This window comes from Physeter macrocephalus, chromosome 9, assembly GCF_002837175.3.
Source record: "Physeter macrocephalus isolate SW-GA chromosome 9, ASM283717v5, whole genome shotgun sequence".
Lineage (NCBI taxonomy): Eukaryota > Metazoa > Chordata > Mammalia > Artiodactyla > Physeteridae > Physeter > Physeter macrocephalus.
Genome location: NC_041222.1, coordinates 41600281 through 41615639, shown reverse-complemented (window position 1 = coordinate 41615639; position 15359 = coordinate 41600281). Strand labels below are relative to the sequence as shown.

Below are 15359 nucleotides of genomic sequence, written 5' to 3'. Positions count from 1 at the left end.
GATGAATGGATAAAGAAGATGTGGCACATATATACAATGGAATATTACCCAGCCATAAAAAGAAATGAAATTGAGTTATCTGTAGTGAGGTGGATGGACCTAGAGTCTGTCATACAGAGTGAAGTAAGTCAGAAAGAGAAAAACAAATACCGTATGCTAACGCATGTATATGGAATCTAAAAAAAAAAAAAAGATACTGATTAGCCTAGTTGCAGGGCAGGAATAAAGAGGTAGACATAGAAAATGGACTTGAGGACATGGGGTGGGTGGGCGAAGCTGGGGCAAAGTAAGAGTAGCATGGACATATATACACTACCAAATGGAAAATAGTTGGCTGGTGGGAAGCAGCCACATAGCACAGGGAGATCAGCTCGGTGCTTTGCGATGACCTAGAGGGGTGGGAGGGAGGCTCAAGAGGGGGGAGATATGTGGACATATATATGCATGTGGCTGATTCGCTTTGTTGTGCAACAGAAACTGACACAGTATTGTGAAGCAATTATACTCCAATAGAGATCTATTTTTAAAAAATCAAGAGTGCTTTGGGTCCCTCCTGAGTACCTATAATACATTGCATTTGGCATTAGAAAAAAAGAAAAAGGGGGACTAAAGGGACTAAGGAATGGGAAAACGAGGACCTGGCATTTCTAATATCTCGACCAGGAGATTTTCTAATATCTATATCAAGAGATCGGCATGATGACATGGTCATCCCTGAGGAGCCCAAAGACTTGGTAGTAGGGTGTATCACCCCTGCTGTAGGCACTCGCCTCTCTCCTCTCCCCTCCCTCTTTCCATCCCATCTCCTCCTCTTCATCTTTTCTATCTTTTCTCTTCTTCCTTGGCTATTCTAAAACACCTGCCAAAGGCAGGCAGCTTTGCCCTCTAGCATTGTTTAGTCCCCTGACATCAATACCAAGGCCTAAGGAAGTCGTTGACCCTGAGCCTGAAGGGAAGGAATCTAGGAAGACTTTTATCTCCCTTCCAGCAAAGCATCTGATTATAGTCAGCCTAGTCAGAGCCTGAACATCAGAATGAGGCTTCTTCACTGATCACTCATTCATTCATTCAACAAACACATAATAAGCGCTCTTTATAGGTCAGGTATTCTTGCATATCCTGGTGATACAAAAACTGTCACTGACCTCAAAGAGATCACAGGAACCAATTCTTCCAAAGTGCTATTCCCTAGAATACCAGTACTTGAGTATAAAAGTCTTTATATGAGAGAAGAAGGGCTATATATGTGATCAAATAAAATGTGGAAACCCAGAGCTGAAGAAAACTAAACAGATTTATTTCAGGACTTCTCAGTGCCTTTAATATAGTTCTGTGTTAATGTATATTATGTCATTTCTCAAAATGTTCAAATACTGAAATGCTATGTAAACATGCTTAGTGATGTATGATCAATAGAGGTATGAAATAAATGATATGGGATCATAGAGAACTGAAAGACCACCTTGGTTTGGGGGTTCAGGGGAGGCTTTCTACAGGAAGTCATGTCAGAACTGGAATTTGGCCTGATGGATAAGGAGAAGATAAGTTTAGCATATGCAGAGGTGTACAGGCATGAGAGTGGATGGTTTCTTTGGTGTCTGGGGAGTATTTGAGAATGCCAGTTTGGAAGATGATGGCAGAGTAGGCCCTAGATCCTAGGCTATGTTTCTGCTTATGATCAGCAGGAATCTTGAATACTTACCTTCCACTCACTTCTTCCAGTTCTTCTCTGCTATTTCACTTCGACTTCTCTTCAACTTTTGGAGTGAGGTTTTGCCCAATCAGTAGCCAAAGAGCCTTCTCATTCCCACCCAATACACACACACACACAGACACACACTCATTCATACTCCTCACACGTAGATTCCTATGTAAGACTTCCCCCCTGCATAGGATGGGGCTAAAAAAGATGGGTTTTAAAAATTCTAAAAAGTTTTACTTGAAAAGCTCTGTGCTCATATGACTCAAAGGTTTGACCGAGATCACTCTTGGCGAAGAAAAAACCTCCAATGCTCTAAACAAGAGAGAGGTTGCCTTCTTATTACATTTGCCTTCTACCAGGTATATTGATTTTCCCTGAGCTCCATCAATTTGGGTGGCAAAGGAAAGATTAAATGGTTCAGATGTCTGCCCGCAGCAGCAGATTTGGCTCTATATAAACTCATCTTCTGTTCATTCGTTTCCAGGAAGCAGCTTATGCTTTTGCTTTCAGGTGAAAACTGGAGAAGCAAACAGCAGGGTTGAGGGAAGCTGTGTGCCTGCTCAGAAACTTCAGAGCTGCGGAGCTGCCGAAGGACGTCTTCCCCGGAGGCTCTGGCTTATGTGTTATAGAAAAGGGAACAGTGAATGTAATATCTGAAAAATATTATATGGATATAAGTTTTCCTTCATTTGGCTGTGTGTTTTTAACAGCCCCAAACAGTGAGTCAGATTTTTCAAATGAGCACTATGTCTCCAAATTCCTGTCTTATGGTGGAAATGACTACCGCAGTAAGATTGTGGTGGAATACTGAAGGGGATGGGATATTATGTTGCTTTTTCTTACTCAGTTTGGATTCATCACATATGGATTTTTTTTTCCTTTGTTAATATTTTATGAAGTGAAACAAAATCCTTCAGGGGGTAAACTACTGACAGCTCAGATCATTACTGTCTCCTACCTGCCTTAGCAAAAAGAAGATAATTGCTGGAAAGATAATGAGGGAAATCTGTTTCTTTGCTGAGATTTTAAAAATCAGGTCTGCATATGGTGCCACCGTAGAAGGAGCTGAACAAAGTTTCAAAATGTAAAATAAGGTCAGAACTGTTTTATTCCATCAAAGACCATGAGATGGATGGATCATTTTTCCATAACTCATGACATTCTTTTCCCATTTCAGTTTGGATTGAGTTCAAGCATCATCTTAACAGCACCTGTTCATTCTCTCTCTGCATTGATCCATTTGGTTCATTGCATAAGCACCCAGTAGGGGAGCAGCTTTATTAATTTTCTTACCATTGCCTTTGTGCAAGCTCTGCTGGATCTCCTTTCTCTGTCCTTGGGTGACTTTACCATGGCTTTCCAGGCACTTTCAAGTATCAACAAATAGCTTCATTTTTAAGGATTAAGTTCAGTCAAGTCAAAACTCCAATTTCTCATCCAGTTCAAATTTTCCCCCAGACCAGACCACAGAGCAGCATCAGAGAAGGGATTGGGCTTTATTACTTCATACTTCTTCCCTTTGCTCTTTTCTTCCTCTTTCCCCACTCACAGTGCTGCTTCTAGTTCCTCCAGAGTTGGGAAAGGTAGGATGCGGGTGGAACAGAAATGGAAGGGAAGACGACAAGAGGTTGTATGCGACCAGTGCTGTTTAATCTGGAGTCGATGCCCTTCACACTGCACATGGCCAGATGCTGGCCATTTCTCTCACAGCCAATGACAAAAATGATGCACTCTCTGACTGGCCATCTATGAATCCCCCTTTGTGCCTGTCACTAGGTACACCACACCAGCCCCTTTCTTTTTCTTTCTTTTTTTTTTTTTTTAAACATCACCAGCCCCTTTCTGTCGGGGTTAACACCCTGCATGCAGTCCCTTTGAAAAGAGTTGTTTAAGGCGCTCTAGCCCAGCTACCTTCTGAGTTGCCCACTTAGGCTTAGGGAAAACTCAAATCTTTGCCCCATCAACCTCTGGAAGTACAGCTCACTGGCAACAAAAATCCTTTCTCTCCATTCTGCCCTCACAGGCCCCTACAACCTCTAGCTGCATGCAGTCAAGAGTCAGGCCCCAGCCTCTGTACCCCACAAACTCCAGTTACCACTGATCAAATTCTCCCATTAACTCTGCCACGCTCCTCTCAGGACCCAAGGCAGTCACAGAACCCAGGAACTTGCAAGCATGGGTGGGGATGAAATTAGATGGTACTTTCCCTCCCCCATCCTCTCTACAAGTGGTTCACTGAAGCCCCCTCCCTTGGATCAAGGTAAGAAAGGGGAAGCAATCTCCTCCCGTTCCCTTGCGCGGGGGGCAAAAGGAAACACATGGCAGGTCAGCTCTGTGACAACTCTCTTCAAAGAAACTCTGTCTCCAGTCTCTCTGATCTCTCCTTGGCCTTCTCATATATACAGGCTGGCAGGGGTGGTGGTGAGATGGGCTAATCTGGTAGAGCTGGCTTAGATTCCAGGTCTGCCACAAGGTAGCACATCCAACAGAGATGGTCTAGCACCACTCTGTAGAAAGTAGAGGGACTTGGCCCCCATCGTTCTTGGCACTGAAGTCTTAGCAGAAACTATGAGAAGTTCCACTTCAATCAGACTCTACTATAGAGTCAGACTCTATTATAGTAAAACTTACCCAAACCCTTAGAACTAAAGGTTCAGCAGATGACTGTCAGATCCCTAGACTGGAGAGCAGGCATGATAACTTGCTGTTTTTGGGTGCTGTCTCCTCACTATGGCAGCAGACCAGCTGGCATACGTTCCTTCAAGTTTTCTCCCTTACCCGGGAGACAGCTTGTCCAGACAACCACGACACAGATGCAGACGTCGCAACTGGAACACAAATGTGGCCAACAGGACCAAATCATAGATGAGTCAGAGGACGCCATTGGCATTGCAGCCAAGCCAAGGGCAATCTCTGTGGAATGCTGGTTAGCCAGACTGTTTGAAAATAAAAGTTCAGGAGCTGCCCTCAAAGTACTTTTCCTAATTCAAGGGAAAATGGCTGACTACCAGTGGGCCACTGGTTCCACAACAAAAGTCGAGCTAGTACAGAGGACTGCTGCAAGAAAGTCCTCTTCAGAAGCAAGTGTACATGTGCCGTTATCGCAGGCATTATGCCAGAGGGGCCTGAGCTTTGGCTGGCATCACCGAGAGTTTTGATCTTTCAACAGGATCCCCAATGATTTGGTTGATTATAGGATCCTTTCCACCTAAGATCTATCTGTACCTAGTTTGATCTACTCAGACTTAAAGGATCTGATAAAAGTTGCTTCTTCTACAGATTCTGCCGGCTCTAGAACCCTGGACCAGATAGGAGGGTTGGCCTCATTGAGCTGGGCAGGAAAATTCTCATAATATCAGACACTAGACATAATTTCCCAAGGACTCCAGGCTACCTTCTTCATTCCCCTTGGAAGGGTACACAAAACAGTGCCTGCACACTCCCCACAACCGCTGGCTCCTCTTCCTCAGAGCAGATTGTACCCGATGACACACACTCAGCCTGGGCTGGTGGTCATCTCTCTGGCCCAGGCCCCCGGGGCAGACACCTGGTGATTTCTGAATCATCCCCACCCTTTCAACTGAGATGATAAACTTCTGATGAGCTACCTTTTCTTTCCCAGTGAAAAACAGTCTTACTCAGTCAGTAAATAATACCCAACTTGGCAACAAATGAATGATGGAGAGGAAAGGGAGGGGCAACAGAATGTGGTCTAGTCTAGTGGTTCCATATGAGACTTGGTGTCAGCAGTCCTGGTCTGATTCCCAGCAGGCTCTCTGACTCACTTTGAGCAGGTCACATTGTTTTTGCTGTTTTTTTTTGCATCAGGAATGGGACTGTGGCTCACTTGGCCTAGTGTCTTGTGCATGGGCACAAGGCACTTAACTGCAAATTCAGGGGTTAAAATATTGTCCACCCAGGAGGTGAGTAAGTAGCCTTTAAAGAACACTGTCAGATATCTGTCAACTGTGAGGAAGATACATTCATGATGGGTTGGAGTGTGAGACATTGCTCCTGAACACAGTTATCGTGCACTCTGGAAGTAGAATGAATAATTTCTAGTGGATTTGTGAGGTCTCCTAGATTTACTGAGAGTCTCGTGGAGCCTTTGGAGGTGCCCCTCACCCTGGGTAGAGTGATTTCCTGCTTCATGGCTGTGGCAGTTTGGGTCCTCCGAGAAGCAGACACTAAGCTGGGATTAGGTGGAAAGAGACTTATTGGGGGAAATGGCTGTGGGAAGCATAAGTGGGGAGAGAGCTGGAGGAGCTGGGGCCCAGGACCATGTGTCCATTAGGCATAGGAGTCCCAGTGCCTAGGAGACCTGACATTTTTAGAAATCCATGAGCATGTTTTAATTTGATTTATTTTAAAATCAGAGGGAAAAAAATGAATGTCATAATAACAAATATTATAATAGGTCCGGCCTAGATCATATTCATCTTTATATGAATGCAGTTATAAAATATAATCTTAATATATTTTGTGGAGGAAGGGGTCCAGAGCAGCAAAAGTGCCTAGGGCCCCAACAAAAGTCCTAACGCGGCCTGGGTGGGGAGAGCCTTCAGCACAGGATGGAAGGCTAACACCTGTGAAAGAGGGGGGCCAGGCCGATGGGGAGTTGCTGAAGAGCCCCTGTCAGGCTGAATGGCCTTGCCCTGGCACCCCTGCTCTGCTTGGTCATCAGCTGAGGACAGCCCGATGTGGCATGGCCTTGGCACCCATTGCTGTTGTGGATCCAAAGGTGAAGCAGCTGGACGCTGAATGAAGAGTATGTCAGGAGCCCGCCAGCACGGCCCCGCAATGAGGTATCAAGGAAACAAAGTATGACAGCTCCTCTGCCCTGTCTCCCTGGCTGGATACCTTGGAAAGAGATTGTTTCACCGGTTAGACAAATTACAAAGGGCACAAAAACCTCCTCTCTGCCTTTGACACTCACATGTGTTCTCAGTGAGCAAAGGCGTGTTACAGGGCTAGCTGGTCACCCCCATTCTGCATGATTCGGAGCTACCTGGCCACCAGCAGTGCTTTAGAGGACACCCGAGCTTAGGAGGGGGGCTCATGGCCCTGCTTCCTTATCAGAAGTTCTTGGATTCTACTCAGTCTGACATTCTGATACTTCCCTTAAAATCCCTCCCCAGGGGTGGCCAATTGGGAGCCCATCAGCTGTTTCCAGTCTTGCAGATATGTTTATTGGGCACACACAAAATTAAAAAAATTATGGTGGGAGGTGTTATGGGTTGAATTATATTTCCTCAGAATTCATATGTTGAAGTCCTAACCCACAGAAATTCAGAATGTGACCTATTTGGAAATGTGGTCATTACAGATGTAATTGGTTAAGATGAGGTCAGTCCAATATGACTGGTGTCTTTATAAAAAGGGGAAATTTGGACACAGAAAGATACATGCTTAGAAAGGAGAATACCATGTGAACATGAAGGCAGAGATCAATCCGTCAGTGTCAAAGAGTGCCAATGCCAAAGAGCTAGGAGAGAGAGGCATAGAATAGGGTCTCCCTCACAGTCATCAGAGGGAACTAATTTTTCTCATACATTGACCTTGGACTTCTAGCCTCCTGAAGTGTGGAACAACAAGTCTCTTTAGTTTCAGCCACTCAGTTTGTGGTGCTCTGTTATGGTAACCCTAGCAAACTAATAGATGAATGGATAAATGAATAATGAATGGATTTGCCAGAAAAATCTGGATTTTGAGTTTCAATGGGAAAAGCTTGCAGCACCTGGCTGGATGTCAGGGCATCAGCTGGAAGTAGAGGGATGGGCTCTCAGGGAAGAACACAGGTCCATGCATGGGGCTGGTGCCCCTTACCACCAGCTGGTTGTTGAAGCCCGAGAATATGGACCCAGCACTATCAGATTTTCTGATTTTTTCAGAGAAGCCTAATTTCTGCTTCTCGTTGCTGGTAAAATGTGATTTCCAATGTTGGCAGCTAATCCATCACTCTATTTTCTCCCTGACCCACTCCACTTCAATCATATACTTGATCTGGCTGGCGGCTCTGATCATCTGAGTTTGTGATTTCTATTTATTCACAGTTGCATGGCTTGGCAAGATGATCAGACAATTCTATTTAAGCAAGGGAGATTTTTCAGAGGGGTTGAACAATTTGCTACCAGGAGAAAATGAGCTTTAATTTATCCACCTTTCCCCTCTGCCATGTTGCAGCGAGGATCTTTCTGAGACCATGTATGTGTTTTGAATCACCATTTGTTGAGGGCCTACCACAAACTAGGCAGTGTGCTAGATGCAAAGTAAGTCTCCAGTGTGTGAATGCATATATTCTTCCTAATATCCTTACTGCTATTTTGCTGAGGATAAAAGGAATGATTGTAAACCGTCACCATGTAATAAAAGCAAAGACATTAAGCTGTAATTTTTCTGAGCTTGTAAATAGAAAGGCCGTTCTATCAAAGCTACATTGCTATTACTCCTCTGTCACTGCAGCTCAAATAAATTTAGACAAAATTGCTGGTAATAATAGTACCATACTGGGGAAAGCATGGTACTAAAAACATTAATGGCATTGCATTACTTCGTTATAATCATGTTAGGCAATTACAGTGTGCCAGGCACATGCTAACCACTTCACATACATAATCTCATTTAATACTCAGATCAACCGTATGAGAGAAATGTTTGATTCTTATTCTAGAGATCAGGAAATTGAAGCCCAGAGATATTCAGTGACTTACGCAAAGTCCCAGGGATAGTAAGATATAGAGCAGGATTCAAAGTCAGTTCTTTTAATGTCCAATCCAAGCTCTCCCCATTCTGCCTCACAGTTTCTCTCTTTCACCAAAATGCCTCTAATGCAGTCAGCCTTTGGGTCCGGAGCCCACAAAAGCCTTGCCACGAGTGGGGTCCCAAGTTCAGCTTCCCAAATCCTAACCCTGTCAACAGTGTTGACTGACCTACATGTTCTATTAAAGACGTACAAATTGTCATCTAGTTTGAATTCATATTAGTTTCACTCAGAGAACACACAGCGACATTTTGTGTACATGGGAAAGATGTACAGGAGGGTCACTGCGATTTTAAGAACAGATGGTATGTTTGGTATACTCTTAGAAACCGTACAACTCAAAGAAGGCTTGTTGGAGGGGGACTTCTGGGGTAACATCCTGCTTTTTTTTTTCATAGCTGTGTTCAGCTTGTAAAAATTCAAACGCTTTACAGATGACACATCGACGTTTCTATATGTATGTTTTACTTCGATCAAAATTAAGGGGAAGAAAAAGAATGGTGCTTATCTTGTATAAAGCAGAGCACAGTGAACTCCACTATTTATCTCCAAGCTGCAACATTCATCAACCCGTGGCCAAACTTCTTTCCTCAATAACTCATTCGCTTCCTCTCCTCCACTCCCACTGGATTATTTTGAAGTAAATCCCGGATCATGTAGTTGTATCTGAGAATCCGCCCGCCTGTCTTAGGCTGTTTTCTCTGTGTGATTTCAGGCCACTACATGTATGTGGACTCGGTTTACGTCAAGCACTACCAGGAGGTGGCACAGCTCATCTCCCCAATGACCATGGCCCCCATGTCTGGCTGCTTGTTGTTTTATTACCAACTCCAGCAGGGGAATGACAACATCTTCTCCGTGTATACGAGGGATGCGGCTGGCCTGTATGAGGAGATCTGGAAAATGGGAAATCCAGGGAATGCTGACTGGAACCTCGCTGAGGTGGAGTTCAGCGCCCCGTACCCCATGGAGGTAGGTGTGCCAGGTGTGCCTTGGCCTGGCCGCTCTACAGGGATGCCACCCACACCCAGGCATGGAATTCAAGAGATACTACAGTCTCACACTCATTCTTTCTCTTCCGCTGTGTCTCAGTCTTAATCTTCCTTTTCCCTTCCCTGGCCTTCTCCACTTTTCTCCCTTCCTCTTTATTTCCTCTACCTTCCTCCTTTATCACTTCATTTTCTAGAAAGAGTATTCTTTAATAAGGACAACGATGGGAAAGCCAGTCAACCAACTCGATTTCTTGGGCACACTCTCCCTCTGAACCTTGCACTGTGGTCATGTGAGTTCAGAAGAGGAGATCAGTGAAATGCCTTCTACGTGAAACTCCCTCTTGAACTTCCATTCCTGACAGCAGCTGAAGGTTTCCCTTACTTGAGGGAATACTCTCTCTAAATTAAAAAAAAAAAAAATGACTTATTTTCTTCTTTTCTCCTTTACAGTATAAATAATATCAGAAAAGTCAGAAATAAACTTACGACTGTGGCCCTAATTTGAAACAAGCCTTGGGGGCCTATAAAGTTTTTTAACTTTTTATGGTTTAAAACTCTTTATAGCTACATGAGTGGTAAATGTCCAGTGCAGAAGAATTAGAAAATTCATAGAGGCAAATCAAACGAAAACACCCTATGCCAGCCCTGCAAAGATAAGAGCTACTAACATTTTGGTGTTTATCCGTGCAGACCTGCAGACCTGTTTTCAAAGCACATATATTAATACATATCTTATGTATGTGTCTGTTTTATGGTCCAGTACTGATGACCATCCAACAAAGTAGATAAAATTATCCCCATATTACAGATGAAAGAGGAGGAGATGGAGAGTGCAAGAAGTCTGACGTTTTGTTCTGGGTCACACTGCTGGTGCGTGCCAGGGCACTGAGAAAAGTTCCTGCATTAAATCTGACCTAAATTTGAAGCAAGAGGGCCAGCTCTCTCCGGGGACCCCTAGGACCTCTAGAGTCAGTGGGTGCAACATTGTGGTTGCAGATCTGGAGCTCTAAGGAGAGTCTTAGTTCCCGCAGGTTTTAACGTCTCCTGCTTTCGCTTTGCGCTTTTTGCAATATCTTCGCTAGTTCCGTTTAGAGTGCAAAAGAAGCAAATTATCCTCTGGATGCTTTTCAGTGGTGCCATCTGCTCACCTGATGTAGAGCTTCAGTGAGTGTTGGGCTTGCGTCTCAGTTTCGGATGTGTCCTGTCCAGTGCCTGCCGCTCCCCTTCCTCTTCCCGTCCTCCTCCCTCCCACAAACAGCCCCAGAGAGGGGCCTGTTGCAGCATGTGTGCTATTTCCTATCCCAAAGTCCAACCAGGGCTTGATTGGCTCTTGCAGCCCAGTGGAAAATTTTCTGTGAGTTTGGGTTACAAGGAGGAAAAGAAATACACATACTGCTTCAGAAAATTTTCCTTCTATTAAAGTCAAATGAGTCACACGCACAGTGAAGGCGTCGTCTTCGCAAATTCCTTTCATCCAACCGTAAACTCCTGGGGCAACGTTTAGACGAGTGAGACTTTGCTGAATTTTCTTTTTAATCAATGCTTGAAAAGTTACAGTGTCTGTTTACTGTTTAAGTTCACTACTAAACTTCAGTACCTTTCCTTTTGGGTCACACGTGTGTGATTTTGCCCTAGCAGTCGGGACTCATTACGCCAGGATTATTTGCTCTTGGTATTTGTGGGGGGAAAGAAACTTATCCTGTGGAAATCAGCGAATTTAAGGTCCCCATATTCTCAAATGAATTTTTAAAATGAAAACAAACATTTGAGACCCTCATTCTGAACAAGAGAGAACATAATGGCACAGAGGCTGTGATTTGCACATTATGATCAGAAATATTCTTATTCCCCCTTACTGTTCAGTAAAATCACATCCTGTCGTTGGCTTTATCAGCTGGCACCTTGAAAACGAAATGTCACAGACCTGTGTTGAGTCTGTAAACTTAATTAGCCCCTCCTCATTCGTCCACATCTGTTTCCTTGGCTCTCAGCGCTTCCTGTATTGCCAGAGACAAGCTTCCAGGGCCCCTCTTAGATTTTGCGGAGGCCAGGTGTCTAAGGACCATTGTTGTTAAGCCGAAAGGGACCGTCTTGTCCACACTCTTTTTGTAAAAATTAAGAAATTGAGACCTAGAGTGGAGAAGGGACGAGCTGGAGTTAGTTAGTGGCTAACTAGCCTCAAACATGAATGTGAGTTCAGGAGGGGGTGTCACCCAGGAGGAAAAGGCATGGATTTAGTTCAGAGCTCGTTATGCACCTGACTCCATGCTAGGATCTGTATATACAGCATCTCATTTAATGGCATCTACAGTCCTACAAGGTAGGTGTTATAATGCCTGTTTTATAACTAAGAAAAGCGAGGTCCCAAGAGGGTTAGCTATGTACCCAAGGTCACCTAGTTGGTAAGTGACAGAAATGGGATTTGAACTCTGGTCTATCTGCTGCCAAGACACCATTCTCTTTAGAAGAGGTTGAAGACTAGATGCCTATGGGTCAAATCTAGCCTATGATGATGTGCCTAGCTGCTGTAGTGGTATATGTTTGTTTCTTTGTTTTTGTTTTGCATGTTTGTTTTAGTTTTTGAATTAATTGCTAACATTGAAAAATCCAAAGATTTCAAATAAAAATCTAGAGATCCAGGTCCTCTTGACAGTTTGGCAGGTCCAGGCATGTTAGTCCTAAATTCCCACACATCAGCAATTGACGAAGCTGGGTACCAGCTGCCCCCTTTAGATGAGACTTGCTCCCCATTTCACACCCTTTCCTGCTGCATCAGACCAAACCCATGTCACACATTTCTGTTACCTGCCTGGCCCGGGTAGGCACTTGCGTTTCCACCCCTGCTCAACACTGTATCTTCTCATGTTATCAATTCAGCAGAGTGGAATGCACACTTGGGTAGTTTTCCCAACACAGGTGAGCGCTGGGCTCACCACACCTGATCCCCATGGTCACAAGCAGAAAGTTGTCCACTGAACTCAAAGTTACAGCTGGCGGCAGAGAAGAGAGTATAACTAAAGGGGGCTGAGCTCATTAACAACCCCGTGTTCTCTTTAACCATTTGAGCATGCCAGGATATGCTGAAATCCTAATATCCGTACATAGGATTTCTGGGCCTGATTCTGACTTAGGCATCAGGAAATCATCTCTGCATCTCTGCCCAGATGGACATGGAATTTTATGTATGAAAAAGGGAAAGGACCTTGGAGGGGCCTAGGTCTCTGTGAAGGGAAGTGGCAAAATTAGCCTGCCTTCTGCAAGCAGGCTGTTGTTTCTTTAATTGAAGTTCATAATGCAAGTTGTCAATTCTGTAGTTCTATCAGAAAGTGATATAGGTACTTTGACACTCAAGGGGCAGGATGGGGCGGGGGGGAAGTCCACCAATAAAATGCAACGTAGGGCTTAGCATTCGCTCTCCCCAAAAGAAAACTGTGGGTTAAGGAGGGAGCTGCGCAAATGCCTATACACCTGGCTGGATCGACACACCATTTTAAATCATAGTTACAAGCACTTAAGCCCAAAAGAAAATATGTAAACATGTAGCAATATGTCATTCTCCTCTGCAGGTAATTTTTGAAGTTGCCTTCAATGGTCCCAAAGGAGGGTATGTTGCCCTGGATGATATTTCTTTCTCTCCTGTTCCCTGCCAAAATCAGACAGGTAAGCATTCTCTTTTTCTTCTTCCTCACATCTGGAATTTTCCTTTCTCAACAGATGCCTGTGGTCAAGACTTGCTTTAATTCCTTCTAATTTCCCTACCTTTTCCTCTTATCCTTAAAAATTATTTAACCGAACAGTCATTTTTCTGGCATATTACTCTTTTTTTCTCTCACAGAGTGAATCTAATTTTTCTGATACCAGAGGTCACTTGTCATGGGTTAAGAAGCTTCTATCTTCTCTACCTACTAAGAAATTAAAATTAAATAATGCTAACTCACTCCCACTCCATCTTTCTCTTTAAAGGGTATCTTGGGTCCATAGACAGGTGGCTGAGTAGGTGGAAAAAACTCTCAAAATCTACTGAGTAGAATTATAAAAACTTATAAAAAACTAATTTTATGAATCTAATTTTTAAATGTCCTCCTGTTTAAAGATGTTAGTATTTGGTATACATTTCTATGATGGCTTTTGGCCTCAGAATATATACTCAATTTAATCTCTCTAAGTGAACCCTCACATTATTTTATCATGGCCAATTTTGTTTCCATAAACTTGGTGTTTGGGAAAAAGAGGAAATTTTTACTTTCTGGGAAAATAGGTAAACAAATTGATTCAAAGTGAATTAGAAAACAAATGTTTTAGAATAAGAAGGGTGACACTATATTAATGATAACCCAGATACATGCAATCGACCTTAACCTTTAGTGAATTTGTTTCCTTAAGAGGCCCCAGAGTGACACTGTGGTCATCCGTCTTATTAAGCAGCCTTCATTCTGGGTTTTGGAGTGTGGGAAGTAAATTTTTGAACTTGGCCTTGGTAGTCCAACTTTCACTTAAGGTAGAGTTAGTCTCTAATTTAATATGGTTTCAAATATATATTCTATAAGCAAGGGAACTGAGAAAGAATATTTTCTACTCAAGCTAAACTGTTACCCTCAAATTACAGAGAAACTTGCTAATTAGCTAAAACCAAATATTATTTTTGACTAATTCTAATTTTTTTTTTTAAAAAACTAGTGAAACAGATAGAACCAGACTGGATTTACATACTTATATTTTTTCATTAAAATGATTTAATCCAGCTGTAATCAAAAATTAAAAGAGTCTCTAAATTTGACAGAACACAGAAAGCAAAATTGTTTTACTTCTCTAAATCTGATTACTCCCAAATTCCATCAGTTAATATTCCAGTGATGTTAATAGTAGTTTTACAACATCTTTGTGATTACTTTCAGAAAGTTCGTCTTCTCAGTCACTGGGCACTTACACTGAACTTTTTTTTATATTTCCATGTTATACATATGAGAGAAGAGGTATTTATTCAGCATCTCTACTGGGTAGCAGGTGGGGTGAAGCGGCAGCTGGAAGGTGATAGAATCTACTGGGCCGCCTTAGAAGGAATGTTTAGAAACGTTCTCCCCTTTAAAAATATATAGAATATATGTGAGCTCTTTCCTACTGACTGGTGAAAAGAAAAGAAAGATTCCAGCAAAATAAGGACCGCTTATTAAGAGAGTTGGTGACCCTTCAGTCTGTAAAATCCAGCCCAGACCCTCCCTCCATAAGGACCACCGGGGATTCACATTCTTATATAAAGTTAACCAAGGTTCTGTATTGGTCTTCAGAACTTCCCAACATATCAACTTTGCTTTAAAGTGGTTTAATTACATGATCAAAGTGTTATGCTTGAGAGCCAGGCTTTCGGACTCACATCCCTACTCTGCCATTTACAAGCTGTGTAACCTTTGTTAATTAACCTCTCTGAGACTCTGTTTCCACCTTTATGGGACAGGGATGGAAGAATCTGTTTCATAGAGTTGTCGGGGTGAAAGATGAGTTAATAATGTCTGTGACAGCCTTAGCAGAGTATGGCACACAGAAAATGCTTAGTCATGAGACCTAATATTATTTACTCAATTTTCAAAATATTCCCATCCGTTCCCCTAGAGAACAGAGGGTCAGATTGAAACCAAAGAGAACCAGCAAAGGGCACTGCTTTGACGAATGTGTAAGCTGGAGCCTGCTTTATGCCCTTCATTAAGCAGCTGTGGGCCAGATTCTGAGTCTGAGAAGCTGAACCCTCTGGTTTTCATACTTCCTCTTGCATTTCACAAATAGTTTATGGCCTTCTGTTTCGAAACAGGTGCCAACATTTTTTTCTTTATCTTGGTTAGCTTCAGGCTTGTTGTCCCTGCTTTTCCCAGCTGGATCTGGTGGTTTCTTCCCTCATCTCCCTAGTAAGCTG

At 43.1% G+C, this 15359-nt stretch overlaps 1 protein-coding gene across 4 annotated transcripts in view; it reads left to right on the top strand.

Annotated features, from left to right (window-relative positions):
- Nucleotides 1-15359, top strand: part of MAMDC2 (MAM domain containing 2) — a 162550-nt gene that overhangs the window by 85114 nt on the left and 62077 nt on the right. For all 4 annotated transcript variants that reach the window (XM_024126846.3, XM_024126847.3, XM_024126848.3 and 1 more), the window contains exons 6-7: nt 9178-9434; nt 13021-13114. In XM_024126846.3, coding sequence (XP_023982614.1) covers nt 9178-9434; nt 13021-13114 — 351 coding nt within the window. The remainder of the gene's footprint in view (nt 1-9177; nt 9435-13020; nt 13115-15359) is intronic.